The sequence below is a fragment of the Trachurus trachurus genome (genome assembly GCF_905171665.1).
Source record: "Trachurus trachurus genome assembly, chromosome: 12".
NCBI classification, from domain to species: Eukaryota; Metazoa; Chordata; class Actinopteri; order Carangiformes; family Carangidae; genus Trachurus; species Trachurus trachurus.
In genome coordinates this window covers 17,840,151-17,866,258 of record NC_139908.1, presented here as the reverse complement: position 1 = coordinate 17,866,258, position 26,108 = coordinate 17,840,151, and the positions used below count along the sequence as shown (strand labels likewise).

The 26,108-nt window shown below is 39.7% G+C and overlaps 1 protein-coding gene across 1 annotated transcript in view; it reads right to left on the bottom strand.

Annotated features, from left to right (window-relative positions):
• Positions 1-5,791: 5,791 nt before the first annotated feature.
• Positions 5,792-26,108, bottom strand: part of trabd2a (TraB domain containing 2A) — a 55,378-nt gene continuing 35,061 nt past the window's right edge. Inside the window, exons 5-7 of the mRNA XM_083983042.1 lie at positions 13,159-13,249; positions 10,158-10,421; positions 5,792-6,630 (exon numbers count right to left, since the gene is read on the bottom strand). Coding sequence (XP_083839168.1) covers positions 6,417-6,630; positions 10,158-10,421; positions 13,159-13,249 — 569 coding nt within the window. The 3' untranslated portion in view covers positions 5,792-6,416. The remainder of the gene's footprint in view (positions 6,631-10,157; positions 10,422-13,158; positions 13,250-26,108) is intronic.

Sequence of the window (26,108 nt, the reverse complement as noted above, 5' to 3'; positions counted from 1 at the left end):
GGAAGAATAGACTGTTGCATTAACCAACTGTCTTCGTGAGGATGCTCATAGACCCTATTGCAAACCACTAGTTTTCTATAATCCTGAATCCAATTGTAGTACGGTAGTTGGTTCTCCTTCCTATACAGTACATGGATGGTAATAATAAGCTCTCGGAAGCAAATATTCAGTGGAAAAGTGTAGAGTAGAGAGAGATGAGGGAGGGCAGTCAGATGCACAGACTCCTGCAATCAGGATAATCAAAGCCCTGAATATTTCCAATATATGCATCCTCCATTGTCCTCACAGAGGCTTTGAACTGACTGAGACTAATAGGTTCCTTAAGTTTTGAGTATTTCTGTGGGCAGTTTCACAAAAAGGAGGTAGGCATTAGAAAAATTCTTCAAGGCAACTCTGACCAAGGCTTTGGGGCTACCCAGAAGAAATGGTCCTATACCTGAGCTTCCAGCACATAGATGGGATGTAGCCTCATGTAAGAAGACAACTGACAAAGCGAGCTACATTATTAGGGTCTTCTTCTTCTTCTTCTTCTTCTTCTTCTTCTTCTTCTTCTTCTTCTTCTTCTTCTTCTTCTTCCTCCAAGGAAATCCTGCGAAATCCTGAGAAAAATCACCAAACTTTGCACAAAGGTCCAGTCCAATTCTGGACCAAACCAACCCTATGTGCTAGAGTTTTGCAACTTTCACCAAAGTGTAGCCCCAATACTGAAGAAACTTTTGTACATTTAAACCTATTGCAAATTATGAAGTCCATCACTTTTTTTTTTTTTTTTTTCAAAAACTGTAAAACATATGAAACCAATCTCCTCCCACAATTGCTGCTCAATTGACACCAAACTTGCTACAGAGCATCTTCAGACTGTATACACAAACTATCCAGACAGACTTTTAATTTATCGGAAATTGAGCCAACAGTGCATCAAAATGTTTGACTGTAAATGGTATTGTAAACATATACTTGCAAATTCTTGCTAAATACATTTTCAATGTTCATTAAAAAATGACAACATTTTGGAGTCATGGTAGATGAGTCGTGGTAGAACTGGTTATAGACAGTTAGAGAAAGTGTGTTGGCAGTGACAAATCCTGTTATTTACATTATGAGCTCTCATTGGTCAAAGCCCTGACAAGCACTAATAATATATAATACAGCATGTAACCCGAAGGAGATTTACTATGTAAATATACAGAGGACTCAGTCGGCATAACACCTTTATCATGGGTCTCAGTGAACTGATGCAGCGATAATAACCACAGTGAGACCTGCTCTGCACACATTGGCTTATTTGTGCAGGGATGTGAGGGATTGACCAGAGCTACATCAGATAAACAATAACACACTGGGCTTGTTTTAACAATGGGAAAGTGATTTGACCTTGCGGCTGATGACTGGATGAAAGCGTAAGAAAACACAACAGGGCGAGTGTTAGTGAATGGAATATCTCTACTATTTTAAAAAGGACAGAATCCCTCATTCATATGGATTCAATCAATGGATGAGAAGTTAAAGTCATGTAGTAAAGAAGTTGTGTTTGAAATGAGAAATTATCTAAGAAATACTGTATATCAGTCAAATCAAGCGGAGTTAGAGTGAGTGATTGTCCACACTTATCACAGGAGACCTGCTGTTTTTATTTAGAAAACTACCAATAAACAAGGAGAGCTTACAGAATTATCAACAGAGTATATTCTGAAAACCTACTAAGATTTCTAGTGCCATGTCTTTATTTTTTTACCCAGTTTTTGTACGCCACAGGAAACAGACGTCTGCATGGACATCTGCTTTCAATTCCTACAGGTTTACTTTGTCCAATCTGGCAACCCCACCTCTAGTCTAGTGTGGCATGTTTTTATAAGACCCATATTCTTATTTGATTGTATTTTAAGGGGTAAATGTCTGTTGAGAGCATTTTTCATATAATAGAAATTCAGATAGCTCAGTAGCAAAATGTTCTATGCTACCAGTTGGAGCATGCTCCAGCTAAGATTTGAGCATCTGAACAGATGATACCTCAATAGTATTTTGTTGCATGTGTATGTTTGGTGTTTTCACGTATATATAACCATTATATACATTACATCTTAATGTATACTCGCTGGTGATTCAGATGACTGGTTAAGATACAATCGTCCTGCTAATTCACGTCTATCATGTTTACAGGCATGAGCACCTGGAGACAGACTCACCTGTTGTCAAAGTACAGGCTTTACAAGCTTGAGTTACACATGAGATGCAATGTCTTGGCTATGGATTAAGAGCATTCAATAAAGTAAAAATAGAATTTTTGGCTCTGTGTCTTAATCCTGGGTCTAGGTCTTAGTTTGATGTCTTGCAATCATTTTGTCTCTTATAATGCTCAGCTTCACCTCTGGAATTCACACCATACTTCATGGAGTGCGTCTGATAGTAAATGACCTGTAACGTCTGTCAGCGAAAGCACTCAACAGGAGGCAATTAGAGGAGTGACCTGCACCTTTGTTTGTTTATTCTGCTATGGAAAGATTGAGTGACTTACATGGTCCATTGTTTTGAAAGGGCCGAGTTACACGGAGCAGAGGAAAGATATCGATTTGAGTTGTGTACAGTTTTTGACATGATGTGAGTTTAATGTTTTTGTGCTGTTTGCATTGGCAACAGTTTTGACTTCAGTTATGAAGTCTGCTTTTTCTTGATCGCATACAAACCCACATTGGAGGTTAGGGATATGCTTCTATTCAATAGTATCATCTGCATAAAAGAAATAAGCAGTTTAATTTGTTATCTGATTAAATTTAAAAATGAAGTGTTATATAGGTCTAAATAGAGGGGAAATGATATGGTGTTTGACCTATGATCATTGTGTGATGGTCACTGTATACCAGTGGTGATTGAGTGATCGAGTGCAATGATTTACCTTCGTGTTGTATCAACTTTCACCATCAAACTCAATTAGTGACTTTACTACACTTCCCAGATTTCCTTTCACCATAGAAGTTTCCTCGGCTCTGCATGCAGCTGTTGGTCTCGCATTGTAACTGCTTCTTCTGTTAGTAGAGAAAGAAAAAAGTCAGTAAATGTATCCAGGATTTCCAGGGAAATCATTCAATTATATTTTATGCTTTGTGCATTGAATGGCCTATTTATACCTATAAATCTTTGGAGTTTCCTGCCTCAACGTTGCTCGTGCACTTCAGTCACGCACGGCCCTCGGTGACCTCTTCCAGCGCACAGCCACTCCTAAATCAAAGCACAAACTAACAAGTCAATTAGCTTGCTTTTCCTGTTGACATAACAAATCAATTAACCCTCATTTCCCGTACATCTGAGGAATCCGTTAGCTCTGGTTTCCTGTTTGTTTCCTGCAGGAACGTCGGACGCTGGCGGAGCAGCTGCCTTGTTTGTGGCAGACCACATGCACACATCAAACAGACTTTAATAGCAGCCTTATCACAGCACATTAACCTCACATCAACATGCCATGAGCCCAAGGTCAGGGCAGGAGGGCAGCAGTGTGTGTGTGTGTGTGTGTGTGTGTGTGTGTGTGTGTGTGTGTGTGTGTGTGTGTGTGTGTACCAATTCTACTCAAGACAGTCACAAATGTACAGAAATATTATTGTGATACCAAACTACGAACTTGTGCTAACAGCCTTGTGCTAAGTGTCTTTATGTGATGTGTGCATTAATCTTCTATGATCAAAACAACTAGAGATACACCTGAACACGCATGAACTACAGTGACTTTCATTAGGTCCAAACATCTGTGCGGCAGAATGAATTACATTTTTATGTTATAATTACCAGTGTGTTTTTTCTTCTATTGCCATTTAATGGCAAATACATACAATTAGTATGTATCCTAAATAGTTTGAAGTGTCTATTTAGAGGATTTTAATATCTTATTCCCATGATTCCTTGTGGTAATATCAAAAAATTAGAGGTAAACCACATATAGTATATTAAACAAAAAAAAGTAAATATAAGTGTATAAATGTGAAGGGCATAATGAGGTGACTAGCCTGCCTGGACCAAAACTAAGCTGTCGGATGTTTTTCGTCCTCCCCCCTTTCCTCTCGTTATTTGTTCATATGGGGGCTTGAAATTGCTGTGTGGTAATTTAATCAATAGCTACTGATACACAGTGAAGTGTGTCAAAAGTTGGATAATTATTCCTTTTTCAAGCCTATATTTGTGTTAAATAATGCTTTGATGTATCATTAGGCTCTGTAGTTGTGGTCAGGATGCAGAAGCGTAACCATAACATACTGGTGACTGCTACATTTGAATCCGCCTCTGGTCTGTTAATGCAGTGATCCTCTCAAGTGGTGGCACACACATGGACAATATGCTGAGATGTGCTTGGTGGTTTTATGTATTAGACAAACAAAAAGGTCAATGACAGTTTGCATATCTAAACACAGAACTGCCATGTGGAGTCAACTATAGCAAGATGTTATGCACATTTGAACCTCGGCTCTGCAGCCTCATTGAAGTTCTGGGGAAACTGAAATAATATCTTCCCATGTCGGTGGTGATACAATAAAGTCACTGCTTCACATAGAGCTGCGTCAGATTCTACATAATCACAGCCGGGTTCATCACTTTTTAGTGCCCCCTGGAAACACGTCTGTTGTATTGTGTACATTTTCAGAGCTTGTGTTGTCAACTTGATCAAGATGCTTTCTGAATTTGCAGCTTCTTGTGTATTTGCATGTGAATTCTTCAGCTGCCGTATGTTGAGCTTGCAGGGGCCACAGCCTTTACCTGCTGAGGCTGAACCACTGGCTGTCCCAACAGTCTTGACTGGCAGCATAACAAGCAAGCAAGGTTTGAATTAAATGAATATTATATTCATGAATACGCAAAATATAAAAATAAAACTGAAACCACAAAAGTCTTGGAACTGGCTTGGGACCCTCTTACATGCAACTTCTCAAAATTACGAACCCACCTTAAGGCCCACATCTAGTCAGTCATCCTTAAGCAGTTCACTTTCCAAAACACATTTTCAATTAAATTAGCATAAACCAGTTAATGTTAATGAAAGTGCTTCGCAGTCAAGCATGAGCATTGAAATCAGATTTGAAACTAGATAAATACTTTATTGTTGTCATGGTAATACTATTACAGTTATCTCATGCCATACGTGAAATGTGAAAGGCCTAAAGCACTATGCTGCATGTGGTCCATCTGTGTAAACAGCTTTGTGTATTTATAAGTGAAGTATTGCTACTGGATATGCATTTAAAAATTACACCTTAAAATATTTGAAAGAATGCATTTGGAAATGATTGTGACAATAAACATAAAACAACAAAACAAAACAGGGAATATTTCATATGGCCTACAACAAATCTATAGTAGTTAAATAAATTAATTGAATGGTCTCTATGTAAAATAACACACACACATTAATATGAGTCCTTTCAGCAGACACATACAGCAAAGCGAGTGATAACACTGATACATACAGTATAATACAATACAATCATCTGTCTCTTTTCAGAGACACATGACGTGGGCTATGGTGGTTAGTTCCTGATTTCTTTTCAAAAAAATATACTGCATATCTATTTATATATTTATATAAACAACGACAAAACTTTTAATAATTTTCATTTTTATAATTCTAAAATACATCTATAATATTTAGAAACAATATTTACAATTTCCCCCCTTTTATGCAACATTCTTCTAAAATGGAAGAATATATTAAGTTCTTAAGGGGAATACCTGTTTGTAAGGCCGGGGGGGTTAAGAGCTGATAGACTTTGTTTCACTCTCTCACACACACAGACACACAAACACACGCACATACACATTCACAAAAGACATAGGTTCCAGTCCTGCTTATTGAGGGTATTTGATATTCAGCTATGTTTTTTTTATGACGTCCTCGTGTCCATTCACTGAAGTCACTTAAGTGAGTCCTCATTCTCTCAGAGGTCCTGAATGTTGAATGATGAGTACTGTGATGCTGAGATCCACAAGGGAGCTGAGATGTAGCATAATGTCTGTTAAATGCCTGATAATACTTCCTGTTGCAGAGCTTTCGCTTTTCTTCCTCCGAGGACTCGTTCCTGCTGTGTAAGTTAAATAACCAAAACCTTATGAACCCTCTGTGCTCCAAGAAACCTTGCAGTGTGTGAACTTACATGCTCATCGAGTCTCAATTTGTAAGAGACATGCTCTATTGACATGATTTACCATTCACAGACTTTATCTAACCTAACATCCGTGGAGTGTACTGTTACCTGACAGCTAGAGTGGATTTCACATCCTTTCTCCATGCTTTTTCAAGAACAGTCTCCGAGAAGTCACCGCGCTCTTTGCAGCCGCCTTTGGGCCTCATGAGCGGATACACGAGCCCCAGTGAGCGAGAGTTGATTATTTTCAGAGAGTCAAAAGAAAAAGAAAAAAAAAGAAAAAGAAAAGGAGCTCTACTCGAGGAACACACTTTGCGTCTGTGAGATCAGTGCGAGCAATGTGCAGAGGAAGAGGAGCAGAGACGACGAGGGCGAGGAGGGTGATGCTGAAGGTGTGTGGTAGCTGTGGTGGTGGTTGTAGTAGCTGTGGACTCTGTCAGGTGGCTGCACAGTGATGTAACCATTGATGATGCGAAGCAAAGGAGGAGGCGGGGACTGGACCATAGTGCTGTGGAGACAAGATAGGAGAAGGGTTAGTTTCAAATCAGGAGCCACGTCAAATCTTTAGCATTAAAATACATTCATTGTCATTTTATCGCAAACCTGGTTTTCTGCGTAATAACTCAAAAACTTCCCCAAACTCTGGAGCTACAGCCGTACGCATATGAATTTCTTATTTCAAGACTGATTTCCTTCACTTTTTAAATATGCAACAGCGTGCACTGCTGAGCCACCGTGCTGCTCTTTGGGATTGAGGAGAAAATCCTCTTGTAGTAGCTGCAGACGAGCAGCCCCGTCGACATTCCTATATTGTCCACAACTGCCTGAGAAAATATGCAGACTGCACAAAGTAAACAATGGAAATATTAATGATGATGAAAGCTAAAAAGGAAAATTTCTCGACAGAGGAATCCACTGCAGCAGCACCGACCAATCAGTGAGAGGTTTTAAAACCCCAGAGCGTGCAACTCATTGATCAGCTCATGGCCATAAACCAACCGCCTGCCTGTTTTTGCTTTTCTTTATTTTTCCTCCTCTCTTCATATTACATATTCTGCCTGCCCCGTTTTTTTGGCTGTCTTTATTTCTCTCTTTATCTGTCCTTTTCAAGTCTGGCAATTAAATCATTTCTGTTCTCCTGTTTGATGCCGAGCCTGCGGTGCTGATGTGGTTTAGACTGGGACGAGGCCAGGCAAAACAAACACACGAGTTCCTGAAGTCAGGATCTCCAGATACCAGTGGGCTGCAACAGCAATTTGACACAGCGTTACAACACACAATATCAAAGAAAAGTGACTGCAAGACAGTGTTTCCATTTTACTGGGTTATGTTTTATTGGAAAAGATATTTTGACAAGCATTGTTAGGAAAAATGAAAACAAGTCTTTCATAATTTCAGGACGGGAACAGCCCTAAATTTCCATCGTTATTCCTCATCTTGACTACGTCTGTCTGCAGACAATTGAGAGTGTGCTTAGGGGGATCATTGTGAACAAATGATCTTCAGTGTGGATGGCCCGCTGCAATCTCAGTTGGAAAAGCTCGGAAAGTTAAGTGCCAGTCAAAACACGCTTGGTAAAATACTCAGAGCCGGTGATAAATGGGAGAACCAGCACATTGTGCAGAGATACCAGTGACAAGCTCTAAGGTCTCAGAGAGAGCCTCAGGTTAATTTTTAGGTTATGAGGCAAGTTTATTTAGGTTTGTGGGCCTGGAGAGGCATAAGGAAACCGAGTGTGACACATGGCTCTGTGGCCAATGCATCAAACACAACAGAGAGAAACTGTGGTGCTGTGGGTGCTTCTGTTCCTCTGACAACCCCCCCCCCCCCCCAAACACACACACACAACCACACTCCTCGCCCTCCACCTCTCTCTCCCTTTCTCACTCGGCCACCTTTTCAGACATTAAAATATACAAAGACGTGCACGGTGTACACTTTGCAACATGTGTACACAAACAGTCTGTTTCCTCTGCGCTGGAAAATACAGACTCTCTCAGAAAGAGAGAAAACATCTCTGCAGACGTAACGTACACAAACGCTCACAAACCTCTTCTGTTCACGTGAAGAGCAGACACTGCATGGCTAGATTTTTCTTTCCGTCATTAATTTGCAGAAGTCCATACTGTACATAGAGAAATCCATGTTCATACAGATGTTAAAAAAAACGCAGAGGCCTGGACCGGCCCAATCCTTCAAACCTGTACCTGCCGTTTAGTTCTGATGGTTTCCAAACCCAATGTGTTCCTAAATGAGTGGAACCATTTATTATCACAATTTAAAAATCACTGCTATAATTTTAGACTTTATAAAAATAAAAAAATGTGAGACACCAGACTCTATTTTGATTTCTATTTCATTTAATTGCCCAGGGTTATTTTTAACATGGTCTGTCCACACCCAGTGGGCTTTTCTCAAGGGTCATGAATTAACTGAATGAATGAATGAATGAATGAATGAATCAGAACTGATCTTCTGCCAACAAGACATAAGATGCTGGAGATGTTTGAACTCTATGTACTCATCATGCTAATATACACACCAATTAGCCACAACATTAAAACAGGTGGCTGGTTTTATTGTTTATTGTGGCCTTTTTTAAATTTTTCATACTGAATCATTAGTTATTTGAATAAATTAAAGCTTAATTTGAAGTTTCCACTATTTATTTAATGGCTTAATGGCTTGACAACATTAAAATGTTATGTTATGTTATGTTATGTTATGGCTGTTTATTGTAAGTATGACCTGGATTGTTGAATTTAGGCCATGTAGGAAGGGCAACCTCACATTTCAAATACTGTGCTGAAATTGAATGAGTAACAGTAGCTGCGGCTTTGAAATAGTCAGTGTTTATGTTGATGTGTCAACAGTTCAAATCTCCATCTGGATAATGTTAATATCAGACATGGACCATGGTAAACAAGCTCCGTGTTCTGCAGAAATGAAGTAAATATAAGGAGTCTGGCAGGCTCCTCGTGCTCTTTCCGGAGAAAGACAAAAGAAGAGGAAATGAGAAATCACACATTTTTAATTACAAACTAAAAGGCCAAAAGTCATTTTTTTCATGTGTTATTTAGCAGCTTTAGGAATGTACTACAACACAACACATGCTCAGCTTTCAACCGCATTGATGTAGTTCTTGTTTTTGCCAAGCCAATTATTCAAAGTTAATATAGTCACAGTGACTTTCAGGCTGATGAATTTGCCCCTAGTTGAATGTCCCTCAAGAGTCAATGAGACAATGAGCTGTGATTTTAGCTGTAAAATATATGTTTACAATTATCAGTCGGTGACAGGGTTGGCCCGGTGGCTCAGTGGTTTCCTCCTTGAGACCTTTTGTGAGGTTTACATTATTCTCCTTCTGTTTGCATGCGCCTCATTTACATTAACTGGAAACTTTGAACTTCCTACAGATGTGAATGTGTTTTTTTTGGTTAGTGTGGATGAATGGATGGATGGTGAAAACTCATATCCATGAAACATACACACAGTACTTCTCCCGCAGTGGCAGAAGTTCACAGCAGACCACACCTTGTGCAGAGGTCGTCTTTTTGTCTGAAAGGTGAGCTTGTTTTGTTGTCCGGTTAGTCCCTGCCTGGAGCTACTGTGAGACCAAAACCGGATACTTGGTAGGAATTCCCAGGCTGTTATTTTCACATCCAAGACACTTATACCAGCTAGAAACTAGTTTGGACTTATACCACCCTGCAGGGTGTGTGTGCAGACTGCATGAGGAGTATAGTGATATGATATGGTGGCTGCTTGAGCCTGCGGCACCGCGCCAGTTTTATTCTAAAGAGAAGATGTGACACGTTCCAATTTCCTCTCTCTGTTCTCACATCCTCTCCGTCTCTCTTTTCTTTTACCGCTATACCCTGTTCTGTCTTTTTGACTTCACCTCTGGCCTTTTATCTCACCATTTCTATTTCTCCTCATCCCCATATCACAGGGAAGGAACACAGATGAGTTATCGACGACAGGCACACAGAGAAACGTGACCCCACCCACAGACTCTCATCTATTGCCTCTTACCTCTCCTCGATGCGAACCCAGAGGTCGTTAAAATGCCGGTGCCGCTGCTTCTTCTGCTTGTTCCTCCTCTTCTTCTTCAGCATTTTCCTCTCCACTTTTTCCAGCAGCTCCAGGCTGTCCGACGGCAGCAGCATGTGGGGCAACAGGTCCTCCTCCAGGGGACGCCCCTGATCCTCCTCTTCGTGGGGGAGCTCATGGTGGAAAGGCTCCAGGAGAGGGGAGTCATCATAGTGGTCCTCGGATTCTGGTCTAGATGATGATTTCCTGGTTGGCACACATCACAGGAACATTAGACAGTTATAAAACAAAGGAGGAGAAGCTTTTTATCATAGAGTATTCTGCCCTTAATATCAGGATATCTCTAATAAGACCTCTCCTAAAAATGACACTGTGGGAGATGAGTCTACTGAAATATGAACAGAAAGATAAGCCACCCTGCCTCAGGGTGAGGATTTTATCTGGGTCTCACCTGTGGAGCTGCACATCTGACTGTTAAAGGAATCCTCAATGAAAAAAAACATCTTTTTGATTACACTGCAGGAGTGGTTTCTGTGGAGTATTCTATGGATTTTTAGCACTCTTGTGGATGCAAATTGTCTTAAGGATATTCCTTGAGGAGAGGAGAGGGGGAATTCCTGCTATGAACATGATGCCGTGGATGTTCCAAGAACCGATATTCAGTCTAATAGAGAACATATCCAAGATTTTCTGGAAAAACAAATTAAAGGTCCAGAATGGGAAGTATGAGAGAGAAACCAAAACTCATCTGTGTGATTAAAAACACTTGTGCTTCTGATGAGCTGCTGGCCATCGCTAATGAGGTCGGTTACTATCTTTAACAATGCATGAGGACACACGCATACGCAGAATATATAAACTCGGGTCTTTTGTGGATGTTGAATTCCTGGCATCAACCCACAGCAGCAGCAGCAGGAGCACGAACGAGTCGGATGCGCGCTTGTCTCAGGCTCATAATCCCGCATCAAACACCAGGTTTGTGTGCGAAAGTAGATCCACTCATTCATCCCCTCACACGCAGAACAAGAACACAGATCTGCAGTGAGATAGCCACCCGCACACCATGCCATGGTAGACTGCACTACATGCTTCACAGCAGGAGGTATGAGTCCTGCCTGGGTTGGCCTTTTCAACAACTCTCCATTGGTGGCCGGTGGGGATTTTGTCATATTTATCTGCAGTAAAATCTGTTTTCTTTTTTTTTCCTACCAAAGCATGAGAGACATCAATGAGTATTTTTCATGTAATCCAAATAAGACATTCCTATTGAAAAATACACTTTATAGTGTCATGAAAATATGATGAGCATAAGAGAAAACAAACATTATGATGGGTGATTTATGTGTAGGCTATATGTGACTTCTGGTTTTATCAGAAATTCAATATTTAATACTCTAATACTAAAAGCAGATTTGCTCTCTGTGTGGATGGTTTTATACTAGGATATTACCCATATTTTATGTCAATTTATGTAGCTTAGAAAATTGGACTGAAGCCTCTGTACCTCTATCCTGACCTTCAAATGTCCTGAATAAAGCTATTAGGCAAAAATATGCTCTTCTCAGTCACTACCATTCATATCATTCATGATCATATCGTATTCTGCTAAAAACAGTTGAATAGTTGAAAGCTTAGAATGAATGGAGGTAAAGATTTTGAAAAAAAAAAAAAGCTTGGGCAGTACAGGAGGCGTTCAGGTTGAAAACTGAGTGTAGGTCACCTGTGTTTTGAACACGCTTAGGGCTCAGTACACAATCAATGAAGTCAAACGCAGGAATATAGACTGAAATCTGCTTTGGGTCATGTTTATAGACGTGTTGCATGAGTGAAACACAAGCTGTTACACGGCCTGTGAAGACAGTTGGATCGAAGTCTGTGACTGAAAACCACAGTTTGTGTGTAGACATGCTCTAAGAATAACAATAGTGGCCTGGGCCTGGCTATTTATTTTCCTTTCTGTGATCACCAGCTTCCACACTAAAATGAGCCTCTTATGTGATTAGCAGATTAGTGGTTCATTGCCAATAAAGAAACAAAATAATTAACTCCCCAGTGTCAGTGGAGCAGCTAAATTAATAAAGCTATGACTGAGTTCAGAATGAGACGATGAGACAAATACTTCTCTTTGGGGACATTTGGAGAGAGTGAGTTATTATTTGCAGACAACACATTTCTCACAAGGGCTGAAGCAGAACTTAAACATCTGTTTTGGGTCTGCAAATGAACACAGACCAACTTAGGAGTTGCGCTTACTTGGAAAATGATTTCCCATTTGAAATCCAGTCAGAGAAGAAGTTGAGAGAAATATATACTCCTGTCAGGGCCGTAAGGCAGCAGTTGCACTGTAAAATGTGGCCAGGACATGAAACCTTACACCCATTTAAGTGATAAAATATGGGCTTTTGACTTTTACAGACTTGTGTTTTCAGAGGAAACCGTAACGTGCAACAACTATGGAGAAACATAAGCTTTTCGGCCTTGTTCTCCATCCGTCATATGCGTTTCTCAGTTTCATGCTTCTCTTTTTCTCTGTCTCCCCGACCTTCTCATGTCTCTGATATTCCTCCTGTTTTTTTTTTATGGAGAATTATGACCTAAAAATTAAATAATCCAAAACCAGCTCATAAAACATTCTGAAACAAGAGTAAAGTCCTAAACAAAATGACTCCTGTGTCTCAACATAGATTTTTTTGGCTGTTTCTCTCTGGAAACCAGTCAAAGGGGAAATTTGTTGAGTTGGATTCCTTTAGATCTGGAAAGAACTATTGTATTTTAAAACTAATTTTACGACCAGAAAAAGACAAGTTGATTGCTGCAATTTTTGGGAAATTAGAAAGTCGTATAATATTACAGGATTACTTATATTTGCATCATGTATTTCCACAATAAATCACAAAATCCACTGTGTCAAACATATTGCTTGTGTGTGTGTGTGCGTGCGAGTGTGTGTGTCTGTGTGTGTGTGTTTTCGCAGTAAATTTACCTGTTTATGGTCTGCCCAGCAGGGGTGTGCTCCACCTCGTATCCCTGGCGACGGAGCACATCAATGACTGTATTGTTGCCGAGAAAGTGACCTGCGACCAAGACAAAGAGACAAGTGATGACCTCCACTTTTGAATGCTAATGATGAGTTTTATTGCCAGCAGATGGAAACAAGACATTTACCATGACTCTAGCTGCACCATATCATAAGAGACCACAGTTCTGTATGGTTAGCCTAGCTTAGCATAAGGCTGGCTGGCTGTCCAGGAATACATCACTGTCTATGACTCTCTGTGGAACCATACATTGTCTTTTTCTTTCTACATTTTCAACAAACTTTATAAATCAAGTTAATATTTGTTTGAAAGTGTGGTTTTGGTCAAAGCCAGGCTATTTGTATGCTAAAAGCAAGCAAATCCCCTTTAAGATCTGTATTTAATACGGCATGAGAGTCATTTCTATATTCCTGTATAAGTCTTGGCAAGAAAGCAAATAAGGGTTATATTTCCCCAAAAGTCTAATTCTTTAAGTTGACAGAACAATCTAGACGCATGGACGTCATCATCTGTGACATCTTTTCTTTCCTACTTTCCTATCTTTGTATCTTCATTCACTTCCCCCTGCCGTATCGTCCCTCTTTTCCTCCCCTTCCATTTTCATCTGTCCATTCTCCCTCATCCTTATCTCTAACTTCCCCCCTCTTTCTAGCTCTGACCCTCTCAGCTAGGTGAAGTGGGGGCATTGAGGCTTCAGGTTGCCATGTCAAGAGGTCTCCATTCTTCCCCTCACTCTGACAAAGAGGAGCAGGGCACCATTGTTTGGGTCTGCTCAGCCGTGGCACCACGGAGCTGTGTAAACAATGAGCCCCGGCACTTTAATCTGGCCCAGAGCCATCGATAGAGAGAGGTTGGCCTACATGCACTATGGGTACCGTGATGCTACCCCGTCTCTAGAACTAATAAGTGTTGGCTAAAACAATGTCCCTGTAAGTACCTGGCATGGAAAAGTACCAAGGGGAAGTTACTGCAGAGAGCAATGTCAACATTTAACTAAATTAATATCCTTGGCAAACTCAAGTGAATTTCATCTGCTTAGCCACTCAGAGAGGAACAATGTCGCACAAATATCAAGCTTGGAAAAATGTGTGTTCCCTTTTCTTGGGGTGTGGGTGCTTTTACTTAATTTACTGTGCAAGAGCCTTTATTTTTATTTCAAGCACTCACCATCAATACAGGTGGTCAGCTGAACGAGTAGCCAGCAAGCCCTTACACTCTCCATGGGGGTTGGAAAGGAGAGCGAGGCAGAGAGACAGAGACAGAGCTTTCCAGCCCGCTCACGTTTAGAAACAACTCAGCGTGATTTATGTGAGTTTACGTCAGGGGATTAAGGTGGGACAAATGGAGCTGTTCAGCACAATGCAGGGCCACAGAGGGGTGGGCGGACTTTGAAACTTCAAAGGGACACACAGCTACACATGCTGTCACGCACACACTCTCACACACAGAGACACACACACACACACATAGGCTACACAACTGCGTATATATTTACTAATTCAAATAGGAGGTAAACCATTTTTGGTGTGTGTTTTTCAGTTGAATAAAAGTAGTGTTAATGTTTTAATGATTAAAAATATATATTTTAATCTTGAGGCACATTTCAAAGAGTTTTATTTTCAAGCTTAAATTTTTTTTGATTATTATGTAATTGAATTATTATGTAATAATAATGAATTTAAGGAAAATATGATATGAATGAGCAGCATTTTTACGATCAACATTCCACTTTAGAAATAAAAGAGTGTTTCACACTGGGAAGAAATGAAAGACAAACCTGCCGTAACAAAACAAAATTAAGCCACCTCTGATTCAAAATGACTGGTGCCCTGGGAAAATGCATACGGACAGAAAGTGATGTTTCAGAAGGTCTGCATGTCCCCGAGACTGGGCCTCATGTATGATGTAGTCTTTGGCAACTGACGTAACAGCGAGGCTTAAATACCGCGTGCCAGATTATTTGTGACAACTGCCTCTCTGTGTTAATGACTGGTACTAAATAAGCAATGCATTACTCTTAGTTTGTGTCAGATAGGAGGGAAAAAGACCAGAGTGCACGACACTTGCAGCTACAGAAAATCAATTGTAAGAGTAATAGAATTTGTTAATTTCAAATGAGTTGTCTGTCCCAACACCCCCCCTTGTGGCTCTAATGTAATCCCCCGGGATAACACTGGCCATTTTTCAGAGCCAGGACTCACACAAGTGACTCACTACACTGTTAAATTACTTCCACATTTACTTTTCTACTTGAACAGTTCCATATTTTCTTCAAAACAAAGCACACATGATAACTGTAAAAAAAAAAAAAAAAAATGCTGAAGTTGTGGAGCTGACACATGAGCATTATGGCGTTCCCCTGCATTGTATTAAGTTTGGTTCTGCCACACTGGTTTCACAGATGTTCCCATTGCATGGCTTTGTTAAACATGTTGACTCACAGAATCACAATCATTTTTTTCTGGTTATTGTTTGTCTCACGGCAAATCAAAATGAAAACACTTCTTTAATACGCCGCCTCTAAACTGTTGGAAATAATGAGAACAAGTTCATTTTAATTGTTTTGCTGTTCTGGATATTACATTTTTCTCTCTCACTTTAAGGCTTTAAGGCTGTGTCACCTCAGTGTGGCAGTGGGTTTTCTGCAACACTTACATTTGTTTAGGCTGCGGCCCCAGTGTTCGAACCCCACCCACAGTTTAAGAAGCACACTTCTGGAGTGACACCTGTGACATCTGACATGTATTTCCACCGATTATTTATTTAGGCCAATTTCATACATTTTAAATCTATGAAATGGGCCACAAATGTGCACACCAATGCACAATATGCTCACTGTATGTCTGTCCAGCAGCACTGGGAGAGGGGAGATGGCAGAGATAAAGACCAGAGACAGAAGTGAAAGCTCTCATTCACAGCCCTCTCTCTACATCCAGACGTGGGACTTTGTGGGGTTGGAGGGTCACAGATTAGCTCATGTCATGGTTATAGAAATGTACAAAGTTTCTGTATGGTTACCGAATATTTCTATGATGTGGAAACTTCCGTAACAGTTCACAATGGTGTCTAACCTTGTCTAGAAAATACGTATATGAAATTATTTGCTTGCATGGTCAAATATATTCTGGTCAAAACATAATTTCTGGCTTGATTATATTCAGTTGAGATGATTTTTTCCATTCAAGGAAGTGGAATGTTTTACATATGAAGTAAAGGAGCATGGTGCATGGTAAGCTTTTAAACCTGAAATGGGTATTCACATAATGTTTGGAAAAGGCTGTGGCACTTTGTTAAAACTGAAAAAGTCAAAATTCCGTGCTTTAAGTCAAAGTTGACGTTTTCCAGTACTTAGTCATGACCACAACCTTTCCCCACACTTTAACCAAGTTTTTCAAGTTAACATTAAAATGAAACCATTATTATTTCTTATAAATCAATGTATGTTAAATGCAAAAACTTAACATAAGCAAACATAAAAAGATGATGATGATTATGATGATGATGATGATGTTTTTTGATCTGCAGCTCTTTGAGTATTTGTGTTTGCTTAAGCTGCAGTGCGTTGAGCTCTCAGGGCCAGTAGAGGAGTGGGTATCATAATGTCAACAAAGTGCTTTTTTGTGTATTTAACTCAGATATTCACTTGTTATGCCAAAGATTACGTAATCTTGATGCATTTCCCCATAGAAATATTTGCTAATGTAATAATGATTTTTAATTCAGATGTGTCAGCACTTCTTAATTCCTCCCCTTGAAATCCAAAGATGTTACTTTTGTATATTGGTCTGTTATTAATGCTTCTTGCTTTGTTTCCCCCAAATGTTTTCTTTACTATAGCTAGAAAATTACACATCCCTTCCTACTTATTCTTTCAGGTTGACAATATAAGTACTGTATTGAATGTGAGAGACAGGTTGGGAAAAAGTGGAGTTGTAAATTACAGAGAAAATGAATCATACTTATATCTTTCCTAAAACAGATTTGCCCTGACTCGCACAAAACCTCTCTGCACACCTGCGCTCAGACAAGAGGATCCCAAGATGAGAACCCCAGCAGTATTCGTCCTTAAAAAGACATCCAGGCTCCACAATCAGCGGCTCAAATTATTAGAACATATGGTAAGCCTTAAATAACGTTCCTTTTCCATACACATCAATATTTACATTACAACTTGTAACCAGGGCCCGAGCTGCAGTTCTCATAACATTACGGCATGTTGGATAAACAAACCCTACAGGCAGCACCGAGGCCACGCTGCCTCATATAGCCTTTTCTAGCTGTTTATGTACACATGCTCCCTGCCGCAGTGAGCCTGCCCCAGCAACCCATTATCACTACCACTGAGCACTAAATGAAGCCTTTCACTGAAAGGGGTGACAAGGAGGTGTCTGGTGCTGTTTCCTGAATCTTTTGGCTTGTTGATGTCAGTGATGACTGGCTTGAATGCACCTTTTGGTTTGTCATTCTTATACTTTGACAATACAGTGGTTTTAGGAATATCAGTGGTGCATACATTACAGTGCACACAGACAGGAAAGAGCTTCAAAAAAAGAGAGAGTTGAGCTGTTCAAACTATATGCTATTGTCAGAACTAAATAATAACACAGACTTTTAGCTTCTGACATTTCTAGGGCGTCGGAAGTACCAACCAGCCAAAGATTTTACTGGAAAAATCACTGTTTTGGCTCAGTGAGCTGCTAACAGTCAGGCAAAACCTCAGTGTCTTCAAGTGTAAAGGAGACGCAGCCATCCATAAACATGTCAGTCATGTCACAGACAAATAACAGGAAAATTATTGGTTATCCACTGGCATAAAGATCATACAGTCACCCTGGTGTTTTTCAAACAATGCCAGCTCTATATTGACACACATATCAAATGTCTGGAAATGCAGGCTCTGCTTACATCGCACTTCTTCTTATCCATGGTTGAATCATGCTGTTTTATGTCTTTGACAGACACTCAATTCCTCCCAGTATTAGATTTAAACCTAATATATTATCAGTCGTGTGTAATTTGTTTGAAAAGAACTGGACAGTGTTGGCAATCATCTCCACACAGAGACAATCTGATTAAATGCTGTCAAGTGAGTTGAGAATAATTATATGTGGTAGCATTTTAACAGAGTCTGTCAGTCTTTATTTGATTATTATTTAATGATTTTAGGTGGGATGAACTAAAATGTATATAGCAGACTGCATTTTTGGACACCATCTTTGTGGCTTGTTTCATTCCAAAGGAAAAGCAGGCTGGAGTCCAGTAGATTTTCTTTCTTGCAGAACAACAAGACTACGACCACGCATCCTGTGAGGACGTCACTGCTAATGCTGCTATTTTTTTTTTCTTTGCTAAATTAGCATTTTGTCTTGATGGATGTTCCAAATTTCATGTAAATCCATCCACTGGCTTCAAGACATTTCACTCCAAACCAAAGATCTCAACTTTACAGCACTAGTGGAAAAGTCAAAGGATTACCAAAGTTCATTACCACTCAAAATTGGCACCATGGATAACTGTACCAAATTTCATGGCAATCCATCTAAAGTGGTGGACCGACCAATAGAACGACACTGCAATCCTGCTAGTGTGGCTAAAAACGTAAGAAGGCGACAAGATGGGAATTCATCAGAGAAGCAATGAGTGTTTATATAAAGTGATCTTAACCGCAATTCAATTACTAGAAAGCAGCAGTGTATTTTTTTTTAAGTGAAACTTTCATACTTCGCGTAATGCTGCCAACTTGTGGTGTCGAGACCTAAGAGTCTCTTAATGTTAATATAATATTCATCCTAGCAGGCACCAAGGTTCTTTACCGCTGGATGGGCCATGGAAAAAATACTTTCAAAAATGAATGTTTTTGCCTGGAATCAATTTAGTATGATGTTACTTGCGAATATATGTTGTCAATTTGATCCCGCGTCCCTGCAGGATAAGGATACTCTTAATATAACGGTATAGGCTGGGACGTGGGTTGCCAAAACCAAGATGTATTTGGTTAAAACAGTCTGCACATAAGCAAAAAAAAGTAATGTCTACTGTCATTGGTTCCAACCAACACCTACAGCACATCAAGCTTTAGCTCAGATGTGTTGCATCTCTCAGTTCTCCCTCCTCTGCCCTGTTCCTCGTAAAAAGAAATGGTAGACTTTCAAAACAAAACTAGATATAATTTAGCCCCACTCCTGTGCGTACTGTAAAGATATATGTATAAATGTTTGTATATGTATATTGGTGTAGAACCAGAGGGGTCCAGTCTAAGGGTTAAGGCGCAGACTGAGCCAAACTAAACCTCCACATGTTGTTTTAGTGCTTCTACTGCTCAGTCATTAATGGCCTACTGTATGGGCCTAGTTTCTGAAGGTGATGTCACAAGTTCCTTCAAAACTATGACACAGTCCGTGAAAGTTTCAAATCTACGTTTGCCTTACAACAATACACTAGAAGCTGGATGAGAATCATTTACAGTAATCACATGCTATTGACGCCAAGTCAAAATATTTTTTTGTTCAGGCATTTGAGATACAAGGAGACATGACAGATGTTTTTGGAATCCATGTGATGAATAAAGATGTACGATGCGATTTCAAGCAATGAAAGAAAAATGTAATCTACCAAAGTTTAAAAATGGCTCTAACAGTGGAGATGAACTTGAACTCTACAACACTTTTTCCATTAGAATTCCCTCCAGGATCTGATTTTGAATGTTCAGTATGATACCAGTGATAGCAGAAAGCTGTGATAAAAGACAGCTGTGATGTGGCTGCGTGAATCTGAAAGACACAAAACAACAAGCCGAAAGCACGAAGACACCTCCGTTTCCACGAAACGGGCCTTTCTTAAGTCGAGCCAAAGAATGCTAACATCTCAACCGGCACCAAAACATTTCTCTTTCTATTTCTCTCTGGAATAGTTCAAACACGGGCTGGATTCAAGACGTTGTCCCTTTATTGTAAAATTGATACCAATCACCATTTCATAAACAGACACAGGCTGCTGGGGAAGAGACGGACAGAGGGGAGAATGGAGAAGCAAAGACAAGCAGATGCAAATTCAACATGGAAAGAAAAACAGGAATAGAGACAAAGGGATAAGGCATGCAAAACAACACAGGAATGTTAAATTGTCAGATGCCAGACTGTGATAGCTGAGGATAAGAGCATCCTGTACGGCCCAAAGACTTCTGTGCTGAGCCTGCATTGACATGGTGCCCATGTAAAGTCTGTTACACAAAACAGGAGTTGAATCATGGCTGCTTGAAGCAGTATCTCATCGTTTTTCATTCCAACCTTTTTTATATCTGTGAATGTCTTTATCTAAAGTTAAACCAAGACAAGTGAGTCTATGAAATGCAAATCTCTGCAGGGATGTAAGCAAAAGACTGTGAACGAGAGGTGAGAAGCTCCCTACATCAGAAGCCTTCAGAAAAAAAAAACTGTGTGAGTCATGGCTTACTTCACTTCCACCCCATCTGTAATTTTCACACCTTGCTGTGTGTCGCTTATTTAACGTCTTAGAGTATCTCAAGGTTTTTTAGGATCAATGTCGCAGCACCAGGCACATGTTTAAGAATAATGTTCTCTTAAAAAGCATATATTAAAATTTATTCCGAATGGTATTAGTGGGAATGGGATGGGGATGATGGGAGAGGTGATGTGTTTGGCTTACAAAGCAAACATGAGGAGGAAAATTGTGAGTAAAAAGCACAATTTACTGCAGTTTTATTTGCATGTGTACAAATTAAAAAGAAGGATCATTACACATGCTTTCATTTTAATGACTGTGCTGCTCTGGCTTTTTTTTAAAGATATGAATTATGTTTCACCGTGTTTATCATTAGTGTGGAAACTGCTAAAGAGTCTCCTTGAGGTTTCTAGAGATCGTGCTGAGCAGCTTCAGCTTTGAATTTATGCTGAGAATAAATGTGAAACAGAGCACGTAAGAGGCCTGTGGTGTGAGGTTGTTTTTTAAATAAACCCTCACTCAAAATTTGTGGTGGCACACAGCACTTTGGAGCCGTGTTAGGGATTACATCTGTCAGGCTGCAATAGTCTCTACACTCTCGGCACAGCGCTCAGTTTTGCTCCCTCTGCCAAGAAATTATGGCGCTTGAACACACACCAGCTCATTCACTGTGGTCGTTATGAAAGAGTGATCAAAGTTAGAAAATTCTGTAAAAGTGAGCAGTTCTGACAAAATAAACCGGAGCGCTGCCAGCTCTGAATGTCCCTGCCACTGAATGTCTCATTTTACTTCTAACCCGGTCTCAGAGGATATTCTTACTATAAAAGCAAGTGAAAGGAGATTTTATAAGCAGTTCAAGAGAGGTAGAGGGATACCTGCCCACCTGACCTCAGGTTGGCTGAAAAGGCTTTTTTATGTAAACCATAAAAGAGCCAGCATGACCAGTCAGTCAGTCAGATCCAGTTCAGATGTGTCTACTGAGTGTTTGTATGTCTGGCTTTGATCACTAATCCACTGTCTTCACATTTTTCTTTTTCTTTCTGTGTGTAATATATTGATGCTGAAAGAATCAATATACATAGGCAGGCAGAAGAGAAGTGTTTTTCTCCCACAGTTTGTTTGATTGCATAAAAAGTTCTATTGAAATTGAATAGGTTGTTATTATTGTGAATTCTACCAGTCATCATTCTTATTCCTTTTTCCTTTTATTACCATCATCTTTTCCTCTGGGTCTGGTTTATTGTGTTGTTCTACTACAGTGATATGGCTATTTATCACAACAAGAGTGGGTCATGAGGTTGCAGGAGACATATGAGATGTTAATGGGGGCTATTTAAACATTTTCTCTGCAGACTGGAAGCTACAATGAGCCGCTAATGAGATGGGACTGTGCTAGCTGGTTAGCGCGCTAACTTCAGTAGAAGAAAAGCTGGCGTTTATTTCCAGTGATAAAGACTGCTGTTGGTGAATAATGGAACAAAAGTTGATGATAAACTGTCAGTGTTTCTCAACTGGTGAGTAAACAGCTACAATGCTAAAGTAAGCTATAGCAGCAATACCAAAACTTGCAAACAGCTCCTTTGAAGAGGGTAAGAAAAGCAGAAACAGCTTGTTTCAGTGATTTAAAAAAAACAAAAAAAGGTGTTTTTTCTCATTTTTCCATCTGTATTACTATATAGTTTTTCATCTTCAGGTCAAAATAAAACATTCAGAATTTTTGGTAAAGATGGCCGTCTCACACATAAGCATAGAAGTTGTTGCAACCAGTCAAAGCTTCAAGGGGAAGCTAATGTGTTTGGTCACTTTGAATGGAACTAAATTAACTCAAGTAAAACCATTACTGTACAGAAGAGGCTTCACAAAGCTTTTTTCAAAGTATTTAAAGGTAGCCTACAAACTGAAATGAAGCAGAAAATTGTGATTGCCTCCATCAAACAACACAACACAACCAACCAACCATTATAGCCTATACAACTATACCATTGAGCAATGCTGGTTTAATCAAAATCATTACGCTCATTCAATCAACAGAGGTCCTGAAACTGTGAGCCTGTTTCTTTCAGTGTTGTTTTGATTTGTTTTGTGAGCGTTTGTTCATCCATACCTTCCAAAGTTTGCATACTACTCAAGGCCGCTTCCTCACAAAAACACACATAGCCTACCCCTGAAAACCCAGCTTCCTGCTGCGAGTCTCTGCTCAGCCTTTCAGCTGTCTCAGTTCAGAAAAAGGATACCGAAGGGAAGTCAGACGCCTGCTCACTTTTTAAAAAAGCATTCCACATCATACTTTTTCTCAGATGTTTTCTAACAGAGCTTCCATCTAAAACATGTGGCGCAGAGTGCAATTTTGTGCCTATTTAGTTTGAGTAATCTGCAAGGGATCCACTAGATGTCCAATGGGGCCTGCATTTTATCTGTGATTCAGCTCTAGATTGTAACTAAGAGCAGATCCACAGGGTAGAGGCCTGTACATTCTTACAGGCTCTGTTTTTGGCTGTCTTATCTCATGCTATCACTAGCTATGTCACTGTCAAGATCTTTTTTTTTTCCCTTTTTGTCTCCTTTTTCCCTCAAGTTTTTGTTACTACAACCCTATTTTTGTCTCAATTACCCTTGTGTTAATCCCGTTTCAGTCGTAATCATTCTTTCCCCCGAACCTCATTAACTTGTTAAGCAGGGTCTGTTGCGGATAGAACCACGGGCTTGCTTTTCTCCTGCTTCCCCTGCAAATACATCTGCATCGTGACAAAACAAAGGCCAAATTTTACATCTGCACTAACAACAAAATCTGAAACAACCTCAACAAAAACAGAAAATCATGTTTTTCTGATTACAATCTCTCATTTTCTCCAGACTTTCAGTGACGCAAAACAGAAGTTACCAAACCTACTGCAGTAATTTCAGCACAAGTTAATTAAAACTGAGCTTGTCTGTGTTGAATCCAGATTTTTTTTTTGTTATCACCACTACATCAGTTGTAAGAGAATAGTTTTAACGATGCTTTCTTTTTTCTGTCATTTGCAGGAGACTCCTACAGTTCAGTAATTATTTCCAAGATTCCAAACCCAACCCTTATAAAACAACCAAAACCATAACTATGAACAATGGCATCATCAAAAAAGACCATATAACATTGTAAATATTTGCTGCATATCCACATAAAAACAATGTATTATAGTGAAATAGGAAGTTGCAGTTACAAATAAAATCCATATATGTTTAGACATTGACCCAGAAACCCTGACTTGAAAGAAATAACTCTTGTACTGTCCAACCATAATGCCAACTACATCACAAGTCATGAATGTATAAATATAATAAAGCTAATTTGAGTATAAAAACTCAAACTAGTGCCCTGTGGCATTGGAGAATGTGATGGTATACATGGCCAGCAACACAGGCTCTTTCTTTCATACAGCGAACCAGAAAAATATCTGCTTTAGCTAAACAAAAAAGTATTCAATAACCCCACAGTTAGAGAGAGAGCAGGAGAGAGTGGAAGCCACAAATCACACAAGTCATGTTTTCCTCTGTCTTTTCATATCTTCATCCCCTGTAGGCAGCGTGTTCTCCTTCATGTTTTAGCCCCAAAATGAAAAGGGACAGCTCCTTCATAACAATTCCCACTCAGAATCATCAATAGATGCACTGCTGCTCACTAGCTAAAGATATAATTTTCTTTTCCCTTTCCCCTTTCATATAGGAGTGAGGTATTTCTGGTCCAAATGAAAGTTTAGCCCCTGGGCAGGCATGTAAAGAGCCGGTTCCAGGTGCATAAGGAAGTAATGCTGGGTCTGAATGGGATCAGGGGTGAGAAGTTCAACTCTCTCAATAAATCACAACAAGCTGTTGTGACAGGCGTTCACTGCTATGACTGAGAGGGAAGTGTGGCCTATATGAGCTATGTCTTTGGAGCACAGAGACTTAGGCCTCTGACCTGATGAGTGCAACAAAATGTATATGTTTAGGTGCGTTTCACTCAACAGCCAGTTAGTTATCCAAAGTGGCTGACAGGTTTATCCTCCCATTTAAGAAGAGGCAGAGATGTACCCGGGATACATCACAGATGCTCCTGACATCTTAACATCTGACCAGTTAAATGTTTTTCATGTTTATCTGGTTTGAATTTAAGGCCATAAATATGCAACTATGATTACAGAAGGAGTATGAGGAGGAAGAAGATCAAGAAGAAGCCCCACGCAGATGGATTGGCAAACTTTGACAGCGACATTGTCCAGTGACCAACGCTGGCCATTAAAGCATAATAAACAAAAGTGGAGATGAAAAACTGAGAGTCACTGATAAGACACCAAATGCAGCCAATTCACTGTGGCTATATCATTTCACTTAAACAAGATAACTTTGCTGTTTGATTTAGCTATGTAATCAAGATGAAATTTCATGTAACACTTCTGAAGTTACACCAATTCAACAATAGCCATTCAATATATTGACCTTTCTGTAGAGTAGTTTTCATTGTTACTATAGCAGACAAATGTGCATTCATATTGCTTTGTGTGCATCAGAGAATCATGGTAAATGATGTATGCATGTTAAAAACATTCACTCTGCAGTTACATCATGTAAACGTAGCATTTTTCTACTTGGACACTGAAAGCATTTAACTGGTGGAATACAGGGCTTTTATTCTAACACAAAAAAGCTAACATTTGAGTTTGTATTCAAGTAGTTGATCAGGTTTCAATAGACATGAGTTTATTTTGCTACATTGTAAACTGAAACAGTGGTTGCTCTACTTGTGTGTTTTTCTCAAAGCTGTAGGAAACTGCGTTTGCTGTTACCACCAGGAACCACAGGTGTCACCGAACCAATCAGGACCAAAGGATTATGGGTTATACTTTCGAGAAAAAAAAAAGTCTGAAAATGAGTTGGTGGATAAAGGGAAAATGACACCCCCTAAACCAAAAGCATGTTACCAAAAATTATTCTTACATGATGTAACTTCACAAATTGGAAAAAAAAACCTTAAAATAAAAAGTTATAGCATAAAGGTGTCATTCAAACTTAAATCCGGGACTTAATCCAGGTTTGGCAGACGGTTGGCCCCTGCCTGCCCGCTTCCCTACCAAGTGTGTGGTAGGTCTGGTCTGGATTTTAATGGCGCTGTGTGACATGTGTGTACTTATGTCAGCGGCTGCCCCAAACAGTTGTAAACTGGCTGTTTATGAAGGTGAGGTGCTGTGAAAAAGCACCACATTTTTGACTTTCACACCACCAGAAAAAAAAAAAAGAAGTGAAGCAGGGCCACGACCGCAGTGATGTAGAGCACAGCATGAAATCACACTGGAGGGATTTGGGCCAGGTACGCAAAAGATTTGGCTTGGGGATTTAGAACAAGAGTTTGAAAAGGAATATCCAGTCAATCAGCTTCAACTGAACCTAAAATATTACACACACTGGGGTAGTTAAATCT